This window comes from Cololabis saira, chromosome 5 (assembly GCF_033807715.1).
Source record: "Cololabis saira isolate AMF1-May2022 chromosome 5, fColSai1.1, whole genome shotgun sequence".
NCBI lineage: Eukaryota > Metazoa > Chordata > Actinopteri > Beloniformes > Belonidae > Cololabis > Cololabis saira.
The window spans coordinates 11,978,188-11,992,298 of record NC_084591.1 but is presented as its reverse complement, the minus strand read 5'-3'; the positions used below and the strand labels follow the sequence as shown (position 1 = coordinate 11,992,298).

Below are 14,111 nucleotides of genomic sequence, written 5' to 3'. Positions count from 1 at the left end.
AACTAGGTTTACTAGTTTGCATAATATGTAAATAAATGTCAATTATTCTCATAAAAGAAACAAATTGGTTGTTTTTAATCAAGTAATCTGTCTTGTTTTCTATTGTATATTCATAATTGGGTTTTAATAAAGTAAAAGTAAGTTTTATCCGATTACTCGATTAATGGAGTCGAGAGCAGCGGGACAGAACCCGTGAAAACAAAGGAGGGTCCACATGTGGACATTAAAACTACTAGGCCTGTGTTGAAAAAAATCGATTTCCCAATTCTAAATCGATCTCATATTAATTCCTTAAAATCGATTCATATGTCTAAAGATCGATTTTTTATTTTTTTTTGGTGTTTATTTTATTTATTTATGTTTTTTTTTTTTTCATCATTACATTACAACTTTTGGTTATTTTTTTGTTTATCTCCAAAAAAGGAATGTTTTGTTGGACACGAGAATAACTGGTGCCATGTTTTTGCCTTTAAATATGTTTAAAGGTATGAAAACATTAAAGTGTTAGGTTATAATTGCATAAATTGTCTATATTTCATTACTTTATATACTGTCTTGGGGTAACATTTGCAAAAAATGCTAAAAACCAAATGCTCAAAAATTAAAAACCAAAATAGACCAAAAATGGAACAAATAAAAACGGAATGTGGGAAAAAATAAACCCGATTTCATCCGTCTCTGTTTCCTCCCTGGATCTGTTTGGTAATTCTGACCCACATGATGTTTCTGAAAGCAGTTCTATCAGCATTCTGGGAGCTGATTGGTCCTTACAGCATCATTAACTGACAATACTTGCTGTTTAATCTCAATATAATACTAGTAGTAATATTTTGCATAACTACAGTCAAATAATTCAGGCAACAGCTCAAAAAACTGTTTTAATAACACTAACCCAAATCAATATCGGAATCGAATCGAATCAAATCTTGATAATCGATTCTGAATCTTAAGAATCGGAATCGAATCGATTCTTGACATTTGAATCGATCCCCAGCCCAAAAAAACTACATCTGACTTCTGAAAACAACAAAAAAACAACCGTTATCAGCATCTCCGACCTGAAGGTGGAGACGGATGAAGACTAATGGAGACCTGAGATAACTGTCCTGGTCTCGGCTGCGGCTTGTCGAGTTTAATCCAGAAACAGGAAACTAATCAATCCAAAGTTACTGGAGCAGAACAGAAGCCGGCTGCATCACGTCGGATCACAGATCAATGGAAGAACCTCAGGAGAACACTTGGAGGAATTACAGCGGCCGTGTTGGTTATTCATCAGTGAAGCTGAACTGGGAGTTATTCTGCCTCGCGGCCGCCGAGTCACTTAGCGCTCGCTGCTAAACACGTGTGAGATAAACGTCTGATCCATCGTAGAAATGGGTTCACTATTAATCATGGAGCCGAGGAAGAGTCGGCGGGGGGGATGTGGATCTCAGGAAGCTGCTGGGCGTCTAACTGAGACACCAGCAGAGTTAAGGTTTAGTTTAGTCTTCATCTCTGCCACGTTGATGCATTTTGATCTGCTTCATTACTGTTAGCCCAAGAGGAAACCGTTTAAATGATTAACGATGTTTAATCAAAGCTCGGCTTCGTTATCATCATTGTTCAATGAAGTTTGCATCCACCCGTGATTCAAAGTTGCACGTCAGGAAAAACCGACTCTGAAGACTTCAAAGTTCACAACATAACCCTAAATATCTGGAAACCTTCAAGTAAAGTTGCTGTCATCAAAGAAAATTATGACTAAATATTGTCGTTAACGACGAGACGCAACGAAAATGCAGGTCATGTGACGATAACGATAATTAAATATATAATGCAATATCGTAGAGGAATAAAAACCAGACTAAAATGTAGATTACAAAAAAAAAACTGCTAAAATGTGTCTTCATTTTCGTTGACCAAAACGAGACGAAATGTTCCAACAAAGATCCTTAATATCCACTTTTTAAGTAGTTTCCTCTGGTTTAGTCTGCTGAGTTGCTGCTTTATGTTGTTGTTGTGTTATTGCTCTACTTGGATGTTTGTTGTCTGCTATTTAGTGTACTGTTAAAGTAGAAGCATGGATAAACAGAATAAATACAAATACATGATAATTAAAAGTGGGTAATAATTCCCACACAAGTGGATCTTTGTGGAGCAGAATAACCGCCGTTTATCGGAGTCGAGGAATCAGAAAATTAAGAAACAGAAACTATTTATAAAGCTCCTCCAGAGCCCGGCGTTTCCACCCGCCAGGCCTGGAGTTTTAATCACAACGGAGATAAATCTCGTCTCCGTTTCGTGATGCAATAAGGGAACAGACTTTTTTTTCTGTTTGGCTCGAAGCCTGACGGAGAACGGCGCCTGACAGAAACCAGAGTTAGTGGAAACCTGAGACCTGCGTCTAACTCCGACCCTGCGGGCCTGAAGAGACGACGCCCCTGATGCCCCAGTTTCACGCAGGACGAGTCTGATGTTGATCCCCCGACACGTCGTCAAGGTCGCGACCTTTTAATTAACGTAAACTTTGGCTACACACTTGGAGGCGTCCGATCAAACACTCGACAGCTGGGCTCCGCTAACGGCACTCTACACCTGAGAAACGATGCAGGTGAGCGTGCTCGGGTCGCCGTGGCAACGGTGAACTGAACGGCTGCTGTAACTGGAGCTGCGATTGTGGTCCGAGGCCTGTGAGGTGTCAGATCAGGTTCTGGCGCCAGTTACGGCGGCAGCGCCGCTCTTCTGCTTCTGGGCTTCTTGTTTTTTTTATCAGGTGTCCATGTTACGTTAAAAATGTATATTTAGACTATAAGATGTGGATAAAAGCTAATATATCGACTAATTACACCGAGAAAGCAGCGGAAAAGGCTGTTTGCTGAAACCGGGTAAATCATTTGTAGTAGTAATAGGAGTAATTTCTACAGGGATTAATATCACAGACCTAGGGTCCGATGGTTTCCGTGATCACAGAATCAAGCAATAAAAACAATCTATTTTTTAACATGGAATATCGCGGAAAATGACATAATTTGACTGAAATGCCATTCGCGGTCGTGTACTTTAACGTCTCTGCTAGGTGGGAATCTTAGACCAGCTTTTCCTAAAAGTTGAAAAGATGTTTGAAGTTTAAAGTTTTAAAGTATTAAAAGTCGTTTGCAAAGTTTGCAGAAATTGACCTTGTTTCTAATGCACTTTAAAGCACAGTTTTACAGAAAAGATTGTAACAATATATACAGTAACTCTGAAGTTAAGTGTTACTTTTGTTTCAAGTCATTTATTTTTTACTTGAAGAAAAAGCTAATCGAGCACTTTATTTTGAATGTAAAGTTTTTTGTTTTTACTGAAAATGATCAGAAGCATTTGTAGTTCCAACTATTGAGGGAAAGTGTGTAATATTATGTTTCCTCAATAAATATATTAATTTCCATTGAAGTAGTCTTTATTTTAATTCATTAACATTAAAAACATTTTATTTGGTGGCAAAATAAGAGTAAAAGGTAAAAAATTGAATAAAATGGAATTCCAAAAAATTTAAAAACTGAATTTGGGGAAAAATAAAACGGATTTCATGGGGCCCTACAGACCCTCTAATGATCATTACGAGTCCCCAGAAGATACTAGTCCCACGAGAGCACGTCATTTACCCATTTTCTTATTTTAATTAACCAGCTTTGCACGGATGTGTGGAGCTGACTGTGGCAAAGAAATGTAATCCTTTAGAGTTTTGGTTCCTCTTCAAATAGACAAAGTTTAACTCTTGTTTACATCACCATGGCAACGGTAATAGAAGTAAAGGTGCTTTCGTCATTCATACAAAATAAAAACTCTGCTAAAATGTGTCTTCATTTTCGTTGTCCAAAACGAGACGAGACGCAATATTATAACAAAGATCCTTAATATCCATTTTTTAATTGTTTAATTGTTTCCTCCCAGTCGCCCGCGGGGAATCAGATCCAGAAGATGCAGCTGCAGAGTTAGAGCCTGATGCCGTTAACGCAGAGCTCTAGGTTCACGTCCATTAAAAACAAAGTTACATAGAGAAACGCAGGGATCTTCTCTGGGGCTGGAGAAGAAGAAGAAGATCCATCTTTGGATACACTTTCCTACATAGGCGTGGAAAAGAAAACCCAATGTGTCGTCGAAAAAGAAAAAGATGGGGAAAAATGCAGAAAAATAAATATGTTGTAAACTCAAATTAGTGTCTTCTGTATCTGGAATGAATGTATTCTTGAGTCTATAAGGCAACAATAATATAATAATATGATAATCTTGTTTGAATTGTAAAATGAGTTTGGCTAAATACAATCTTCAATCTAACCCTGAAACTTGACACGACTAAAAGGAGAATGAACATGACTAAAACTAATAAAAACTAAAATGATAGCTTGGCCCAAAGACTAGACTGAAACTAGAATTGAACCATGCTGACAGAAACAACTCTACTCAGAAGTCAGAGTTCCCGGCTGATCTGCAGGCGTTTCTCGGGTGGATCTCGGTCGTGTAAACCAGGAGCAGCAGCTCTGGTTTGTGGAGGAACGATACAGTGACGGTGTCCCGCGTGTCGGTTGTAGACTCTCACCAGAGACACTTTGCCGGCTGGAGTCGGCCTCTCCGTTGCTGGTGTTGGAGCTGCTGGGAGCGCTGCTGTCCACTCCGCCCAGCAGGGGGCGCAGGTGGCTCACGGACACCTGCTCGATGAAGGACGTCCCATATTTCCTGAAGTACCACCACTCGAAGATCTGCAGGAAAACAGGGAGACAACAGGAGTTATTGGAGCTGATCTGAGCAGATTCTGGTGGATAAACGCTTCGTCTCAGTCTCAGCTCGGGGTCGGCAGCAGGTGCTCGGCGGTTCAGCGGCTGAGCAGATCCCTAACAGGATATACATGCAACGCTGCACACAACTGCACACTGAAACCACCTCATCAGCTGAATAAGTTCCGTCTGCTTCCACAACGTCTTTATTGTTGTAACACGGCTGATTAACTCCATCTGCATGAATGCGCCTCCGCCTCGTGCACTAAAGACCCCAGAGTGCACTTCTGCAGTATCTACCAATTAGCACCTTGGGCTTGGCCGAGGGAACTAATCGGGGATGTCAGGGAGCAAGTGTGGCGGCGGCGCCGGGTCTGAACCCGGCATGATCCGCTGCAGGCTCAGCAGGAACCTTCGCTCCCGTTCAAACTTATTTACGCTCATTAAGTCGAAATCTTCCCTCAAAGTGTCGCAGAAATTATGAAACGTATCAGAAACTGCTTTCTGACTGACGTGAAGCTGTTCAGGCTCAACTTGTTTGGAGGTAGAACAACAATGGAGGGCTCAAATTTAAAAAATAAATAAATAAATGAATAACACACACATGTTAACGTTCATGTTAAAGGCCAGTACCTCTGAGATCCAGCTTAAAACTTTCCTCTTTGATGAAACTTTTAGTTAGTAACCACTCAGTTGCCCTGAAACCCCCCTTTAGTTATGATGCACCTCTCCTCAGTCTGCTCTCCTCTACGCAAACTCTTTTATTTTATTATTTCCTCTTTCCTGTCCTCTTATTCTTTCCACGGTCACCTGGTGTCTCGTATCTGTTGGTTTCCTCAGCAAATCAATAATTATTGTTATTTTCCATTAATTGGGATTCATTTGGAGTGAATTCAAGTGCCTTGAGATGACATTTGTCATGATTTGGTGCTGTATAAATAAATAAAGCTGAATGGAATAAGATTGAATGCAGAGGTGTCAATTAACGAAGTACAAATACTTCGTTACCTTACTTAAGTAGAAATTTTGGTTATCTATACTTCACTGGAGTAATTATTTTTCAGACGACTTTTTACTTTTACTCCTTACATTTTCACGCAATTATCTGTACTTTTTTTTTACTCCTTACATTTTAAAAACAGCCTTGTTACTCTATTTCATTTTGGCCTTTAAACAAAAACTATCCAGTTAAATTGCTCCATCCGGATAGAGTGAGAATGATCTCATATTCTTCTCATCAAGCACCTTCTGCACCCTTATTTAGCAAATTTAAATTATTATACATTTTTTCTATTAACAAGTTTCAAACATGCCTGTTTATGTTTAAGTTCATTCATTTCAAACAAGACATTCCAGGCACTTTTCATAATTTTTTCTGTTATCATCAGATATTCATTCTTATTCAGTTAGAGGTGGGAAGAACTTTCATTTACCTCTTTGTCGTACCTGCAGTCACCAATCCTTTATCAAATTCCATGGCCCTCAACTCTGGAACTGTAGATAGATCTCTTAAGTTAGTGTCATCCTTAAAAATGTTTAGGACCAGCTTGGTGGGGTATCTTTTATTTAGACAAAATTAAGCAGGCTATTCTTACTGAAATGAAATTGCCATTTCATGGATATTTTTGTTTGTGTACTTATTGTATTTTTCTTTGTTTATTTTATCTTTTCATTTTTCCTTTCAATTCTTTTGCTATTGACTGATTTGTTTTGGTGATTTTGTATTGAGGGGAGGATTTTTTATAAGCCCTTCGGCCTTCTTTTCCTCTCCTGCACAAATTATTTGTCCTTGTATGATAAAAAATTATTGTGTTATCACTGTGCAAAAAAATAAATAAATAAATAAATAAAAAAATAAAGAGTGAATTTGGTTGTGGTTGTTTCAGATGTTCTTGTCCAGTTTTGTTCTTACATCCGTTCCCTCAGATTCCTGCAACTAAACTTGGATGTACATTCCAATAAAGGTTAGGATAAATGATAACATGCCTCTGAAGTTTGACTTTTTGCACCATTACAATACTTATAGGCAACTAGTCATCATATCTTCTACTCTCTGAAACACATGTTAATGCTCAATAGTACACATATATGGTTCTTTAATATATTTGCATTATACTAAGATGCATTCATTTTCAATGGCTTTTGTCCTTAATGGCTTTTTTCCCCCTTACATTACTTTTACTTTTATACTTTAAGTAGTTTTGAAACCAGTACTTTTATACTTTTACTTGAGTATAAAACTTGAGTTGATACTTCAACTTCTACAGGAGTATTTTTAAACTCTAGTATCTATACTTCTACCTGAGTAATGAATGTGAATACTTTTGACACCTCTGGTTGAATGGTTTGGATCAGTTTCTGAGTCCCAGATCTGATCTTTTATAGAAAGATAAGAGGAACCTGGCCACGTCACCACCTGGATTTACAAACGTAAGAGCATCTAATTGGAAAATGAACACGTTTCAGCTTCAGAAGTTACGTAACCCAAAGCATAACTTGCTCACGCAACCACGTCCGGAGATACGTCCGTGGTTGTAGAAGTGTGTTCCTCCGTTTCAGGAGGGTCCAGCTACTCGTCTGCATCAGGCAAACCAAACTACTTAATAAATAATGAAACAAAAACTGTCCAATGAGCCGTCACGACCTGGATGGTGGTGAACCGTCAAACCTCTGTAAGACAGACGTGTGAGGAGAAACGTGTGGGAAGGTCTTCATCGGAGATCAAAAACAGAGCTCACAGAAACGTTTAACAGAAATGAAGAGGACTTCCACACGTAGAACCTGAACAAAGTTCAAAGTGTTATAGCCTGAAGAAAAACCACATCAGTAACTGATTAAAAGGCTTCAGTTTGATAGAGGTTGTAAAGATGGATTCTGGAGCAGCGGAGAGCTGGAAGGGGGTTGGATGAGTCCAGATTAGGCCTGCCGGAGGAAGCATCAGGACCTGGGGCTGCAGAGCCCCATGGTTTCCACCATCACAGAATCGCGGATGGAATTGCGGAATTGAGCAATAAAAACAGAATCTACTTTTTAACACAGAATATCGCAGAAAATGGCATAATTTGGTGAAATGCTGTTTTCATGGGGGAGAGGAACGTAAACCCAAAGGGGAATTTTAGCGGAGGGACGCTAATCTGCGTGACACGGCTCTGAAATGGCCCTTTTGCCCCTTTAGTTCCAAACATGCGAGCACGGCGAAGCGACTTCAAAATAATCAGCCTTCGTCGGCGAAAAAATGAAAGAACACGATGCCGACATGTACTTTAATAGTGACGTCTCTGCCAGGTGGGAAACTTAGAACAGCTTTTCCTGAAAGTTGAAAAGATCTTTGAAGTTTAAAGTATTAAAAGTCGTTTGTTTTTGCAAAGACAACTTAAGTTTGCTGCATTTGACCTTGTTTTTGATTAACTTTAAAGCCTTGTTTTACAGAAAAGATTGTATTAATATATACTTTGTAGCAATATATACAGTAACTCTCAAGTTGAGTGTTACTTTTGTTTAGTCAGCTCGCCGGACACACCGACTACGTTTACATGCAGTCAAAATTTGGGTTAAAGTCAATATTCCGGTTACTGAACCATTGGGAATAATCTGTTTCCATGCTTGAGCAAACAGGGTTATCCCTGTTTACATGGTAATTAATCATTTGGGATATCTGGATCAAACCAGCGACGCACGGAGAACATCATGACACAATTACCGTCATTTCTGCTTCTTCTTCCTGTGTCCAAATCCAAAACAACAACAATAACAGCAGCACAGCGGATAATCAACAGCCCAGTAGAAGTCGTTTTGTTTCTTGGCCCTGTAGTTCGCCTTTTTCAGCGTCTTCCAGCGGTGCTTGATCTGGTCTGGTGTTTGTACAAATCCTGCTTCACGCAACTTTTCACTCGCCTTTTTGTAAATCTCGCTATCCCGGTACTTTCTACCGTCTACTAATGCCAAAATGTTCGGACCTTTCATTACATGAAGTGATTAGTCTCCTCCTGGTCTTGCGTTTCTCCGTGTTTATAAGAACTTTTTGTATGTTAATCTTGACATGAAATTTTAATATCTTCGGTGGAGGCTTCAAATAAGCCCATTGGGTTTTTTGCCTCTTCCTGCACCTATAGTGTTTATCATTGATATTTCCTGTATATTTTTTTAAAAACTGTGCAAAACCATAAACTAAACTAAACTAAACTTCCTGGACTCAAAAGAGCAAGATTCCTTGTGAAAATGCGCAGAAAACAAATTCCTGTTCCTTTTGATGGGGATATCCCATTAGGCGTTTACATGACCGCATATTCGGGTTAGAAAATGAGGAACCCAGGGGTCATTTTCGGGTTTTTAAAAACCGGAATATGAGGAAATTCCGGTTATTCAAAGGGGTTATTGGTGTTTACATGGCCGTGCAAAACCGGGTTATTAATATTACTAATATTCCAGTTAGAAAAGGGTTATTGACTGCATGCAAACCTAGTCACTTCAGAACCCGTCTCCAGAAACCAATCGCGTGTTGTCCGTTGTTTCATCCAGTCGGAGGGAAATCAACTCGCGGGTCCAAGAAACGAGGTCAGCTGACAGAAACTCTGAATCACCAGCGTTTTGTTGTTCCTCCTCCTCTGATGACACAAGATGGCGAAGCCTGGATTTATCAGGATTTATCAGGCTCAGATGGTAAATAACCAGTTCATGGAATTAAATTAAATTAAAAGGAGGTAAATATTGTACAATGGTGTGATTTTTTGGTAGTTTATATTGCTGCAAATACAAGCTGCCGTGTAAGCAGTGATATCTGTAACCTCGGGTCGACATTGGGAGAGATTTTGAACGTTGATAGTCTTCAGTGGAGAACTAAATGTCAGCTGACTGCACATCTCCCCTGAATGACCGGATTGTTCCCCTGAGAAGGTGGGAGATGTTCACGGAGCTCGTGATGTCACTTTCACTCCAGGCCTGGCCGTAATCGCGGCGAGGATCTACAACGTGGTGGAAGAGCTTTGAAGCAGCGGATTCGACTCGAAATGCGACATTGGTTCGAGTATCTCACAGAAAACGCCAGCTGGCTTCCACATTTCATCATCGTCGTCGTCTCAGGGAGCATGTGCGGAGCTCAACACCATTTCCAAGAAGCCCACGCAAATTGGCTGCGAGCCCGCGGGGAAGAGAGAGTGAGTTAATTAAGCGAGGGGCTATTTTAGACTACAGACCAAAACACTGCTGCAGTTTGCAGTCTCTGTGAAGCACCTGAAAGAGAGGAAACTCTTGGAAACGCGAGCTGCATTCACACGTTTACCCCCAATTATGTCCTGAATAGTTGGATAAAAAAAGCACAGATATATTCCCAGCCCACGTCGACGCCTCAGATTGCTCACAAAGTCACAAGAGGAGCCAAGTCCAGGAATTAATCTCCTCAGTGGTGTGATGAGGAAGAGATTTATCGGAGAACGCAGCCATCTACCTCATGATGCAGTTATACAGTTGGGGGTACTAATCATCCAGGATTTGAGCGCAGCGATTACAACTCCTGCAAACATTAAGACTGGAAGACTGTGAGCAGCTCCAGCAATGACATAAAAAGGTGAGAAACATGCACATCTTACCAATATGAGTCCGGATATGAGGGACGAGGTGCCGGTCAGGGCCACGTAGAACTTGGGCGTCAGGGTGTTGAGAAACATGCTTACTGCAGAGAACACAGAAGAAGAATAAAAAGGCAACACGGGTTAGTATTTACAATAAAAACAACAGCCTCTTGTCTTCAAAGATCAAATACAGAAGAACCGTTTTCAAATGTAGGTCAAGTCTGCAGAGACGAAAGCGAGAAAAACCCTCACGATTCAAGGACACCAGTGGTTCCTGCACAAATCATCATCCACATGTGGCTTTTCCCCGAGAGTCCTGCAGCTCAGACATACGATTACACGACAGCAGGACGAGTGGCTTCAACCGCAGAGCAAATACGCTCATGTTCGTATGAACAGACGACCTGGAGATCCACCGGCGGCCAGGAGTCGGGCAACAACTCTAACAGCATCTAAACTCTACCAAATCCTGACCTCCATCAAACACAACTCATTTGTACATCATGTATTATTTCTATATCGATACAACTTTGGGGACGAAAAAGGAGACTTAGAACAGTCTGTCCAAAACATTTGTCTGAAAACCAGCATATTAATCAGTTGGCCTTGAATTAAAGCCGTCAATGGCTTCCCCCTTGCTCTCTGTGGCTGCTTTAATAATAATAATAATAATGATAATAATTATAATAATAATAATAATAATAATAATAATAATAATAATAATAATAATAATAATAATAATAATTATTATTTTTATTATTACAGCAGCTCATTTCTTAGGAAAGACCAGGGGTCTCATGTTCAGAGACTGCATGGATTTCATTGGGAATCCTTGCGCAGAAATCTTACCAATGCAAAAAAAGAATTACTGTATTTTTCAGACTATAAGTCGCGTTTTTTTTCATAGTTTGGCCGGGGGTGCGACTTATGTGTGAAATTATTAACACATTATTACCGGTTTATAATTTCACATGTTATTTTCACACTAAACCACAAGAGGAAGAACTGCAACTGACGATGAGTCTGACGTAAGCGACGTAGAAGAGGAAGCACTGCATCTTCTACCTCCGGAGTTAGTGGAGTTGTTTAAAAGTGACACAGAGGATGAAGATTTCATTGGATTTTAGTTATTTGGAGAGAAAAGGATGGTTTGCTAAACTTCTTAGCATGTTATTTATGCTATAGTTATCTGAATAACTCTTAACATGTTATGTTAACATACCAGGCACGTTCTCAGTTGTGTACAATTATTCAGCCTGTTGTTGCCGCGATTCTATTTTTATTTTAAATTGCCTTTCAAGATGACATGTCTGTTCTTGGTGTTGGATTTTAGAAAATAAATTTCCCCCAAAAATGCGACTTATATATGTTTTTTCCTTCTTTATTATGCTTTCTATGGCTGGTTCAACTTGTACTCCGGAGCGACTTATAGTCCGGAAAATACGGTAGATAAATCAGATGTTTTAAAAATGTGCTTAAGCCCAAATCCATGCACGTTTTATCTCATCATAATCAATGTTAATTTTAACGTGGATGCGGTTGCAAGACATTCCTCCCCGTCTCCTCCCTCAAGTAGATGAAATTTAATATGATGAGGATAAATATCCTTGAAAAACCACTTATTCCAACAAGTAACTTGCTATGACAAGTAAAAAATTGAAGGGAAAAATAACATCATCCGTGAGCTCGGGATGCTCTTGTCAGAAGTTGAGGACTGGGGGTGACCGAATTGTATTATCTTTTGTTTGTTACATATATTTGAAATTTAAAATAAAGAAGACTGATCAAAATGAAGTTGAGGACTGGAAAAAAAAATTATGTGGCAGCAATTCCTCCGATTTAAGCTGTAAAAGAAAACAGTATTGTGCTGTGGTTGTGTTGACCGCATTGCATTATGGGTGTCGTAGTTCCTTGCTTTGTCTTGCTTTCCCTGAAGAGTTTTGGGTTTATTGTGTTTCTGACTGTTTATTTATGTTCAGCGTCTCTTAATCATGTTTGTATTTTAAGAATCGACACCAGAACTTTAGCTGATGGGACGAACAACGGCTCCTCGTTCCAGTTTTGTGCACGTGGATTAAATAATTACAGAAATAAGTCGCTGCAAGTCTTCAATATTCAACAAAAACTTTATTCATACATTGCTGAGTCACATCAGTTCGTACCAACCAACCTTACAGTGACATGTTAAGTTTTATTTTAAAAAGGCAGCTTTAGGGAACCTGTTCAGACACGGGATATTTTAAGGGTCTGGCTTTTATCTAGATTAGCCGTCCCATTCGGTCGCCATGGCAACAGAGATTTCTGACCTGTCAGCATCTCCTGCTGAACGTTTCATGTTGCTCGAGTGTAACTTATGTGGGGATGTCGTGTCCTTCACGTGTGGTCGTGAACTTATTGTTGACGTCACGTTTCCTCATATTTTGGACTTCCGAGTGTCGCCAACGGACAAAACCAGAGAAATGTGCGTTAGCCAGCATTGATGTGTGCGTGAAGGGCCGCAACTTTTCACGTTCATTTCACTTTTTATAACACCCGACCGTGAGCTTGTTAAGTGGCATCCGCATGTTTTTTGTGCGCTGCACTCTTTGTAAATGAGGCCCCTGGTGTTTTTCACCCAGTGGGACCCGGTTGCGAGCTGGTCGCGGTGTTGAGGGTTCGAACGCTAGAATGTTCTCAGAGGCTAAAGTCAGTGCTACTGTACGTTATTGGTCCAAGAAGAAAGGAATAACGCACTGATCGTTATCAGAGCTGACATCAAGACAGTGTTGTGCAGGTTCATACTTTTCAGGAACTAGTTCAAAGTTCAGTTCACATAGTTTAAAAATGAATAGTTCACATTCATAGTTCACCATTTTCACTTGGAACTAGTTCAAATTCAGTTCCTTTTAATATTTTTAGGTGAGGCTTTTCAACTTTACTCAAAAGCTGTAAATCTCCAAAAATATAGTCCATTATCAGTTTGTCTACCTGTCTACCTGCTGTGTTTCAAATGTGAAGTTGACGAAGACTTGTCTTCTCCGCGCAGGTGGACATCATTTGCACATGATTTTTACCGTCTGACTTTTTGGGAGACAATGTGTAAAATTCCCACAGATAATGATAAGCGGATCATCATCTGACGGCTCGCTGACGCTGCGTCTGCAACGTCTCTCTCTTCACTGGTCACTGGGCTCGGGCCACCGTTGCCATGGAGCTGGTGCCCGTTGCTATGCTAGTGTGCACTGCATTGTGGGTAATGTAGTGTGAAGTCATTGTCTCGTCGAGTATTTTAAATGAAATGTATTCCGTAATAATTGGACCTAAATGGTGAAGCTGAAACTCACATAATTCTGAACTGAACAGTTCGTGATCTGCAGAATGAACAAGTTCACGTTCTTTATTTGCAAATATGTTGCGTTCAATTCAACGTTCTCACAGAAATTAACGTGTTCAATTGAATTCGTTCATGCACAGCATCAGGATACACTCCCCATTTTATTTCACCATGTATTGTTGGTGAATATTGAGTAACACGCATGCTGGGAATCAAATCTGCATCCCGAACATTGATATGAAAAGCACGTCTCCCCCCTGACCCCTTCAGTCTGAAGGAAAGCCGCCCCACGACTGATCAGCCAGGATCTGATGGCGCGCCGTCAACTTTTGTCCTCCACTTCTGAAGTCCCCATAACATAAATAACATAAAAACAACCTTTCAGTATCATTTAAAAACAGAAAGGAGGCTTCAGATGATGCGTGGCAGCTGGCCAAACACTGATCACATCTTCCAAGTCGCTGAAAACAGTCAGCCGGCTTCTGTGGCGGTTTTCAG

General features: G+C 40.1%; 1 protein-coding gene across 3 annotated transcripts in view; it reads right to left on the bottom strand.

The window, feature by feature from the left end:
* Positions 1 to 14,111, bottom strand: part of LOC133444601 (suppressor of tumorigenicity 7 protein homolog) — an 83,857-nt gene that overhangs the window by 17,237 nt on the left and 52,509 nt on the right. For all 3 annotated transcript variants that reach the window (XM_061722449.1, XM_061722450.1, XM_061722451.1), the window contains 2 exons: positions 10,319 to 10,401; positions 4,559 to 4,718 (listed from right to left, as the gene is read on the bottom strand). In XM_061722449.1, coding sequence (XP_061578433.1) covers positions 4,559 to 4,718; positions 10,319 to 10,401 — 243 coding nt within the window. The remainder of the gene's footprint in view (positions 1 to 4,558; positions 4,719 to 10,318; positions 10,402 to 14,111) is intronic.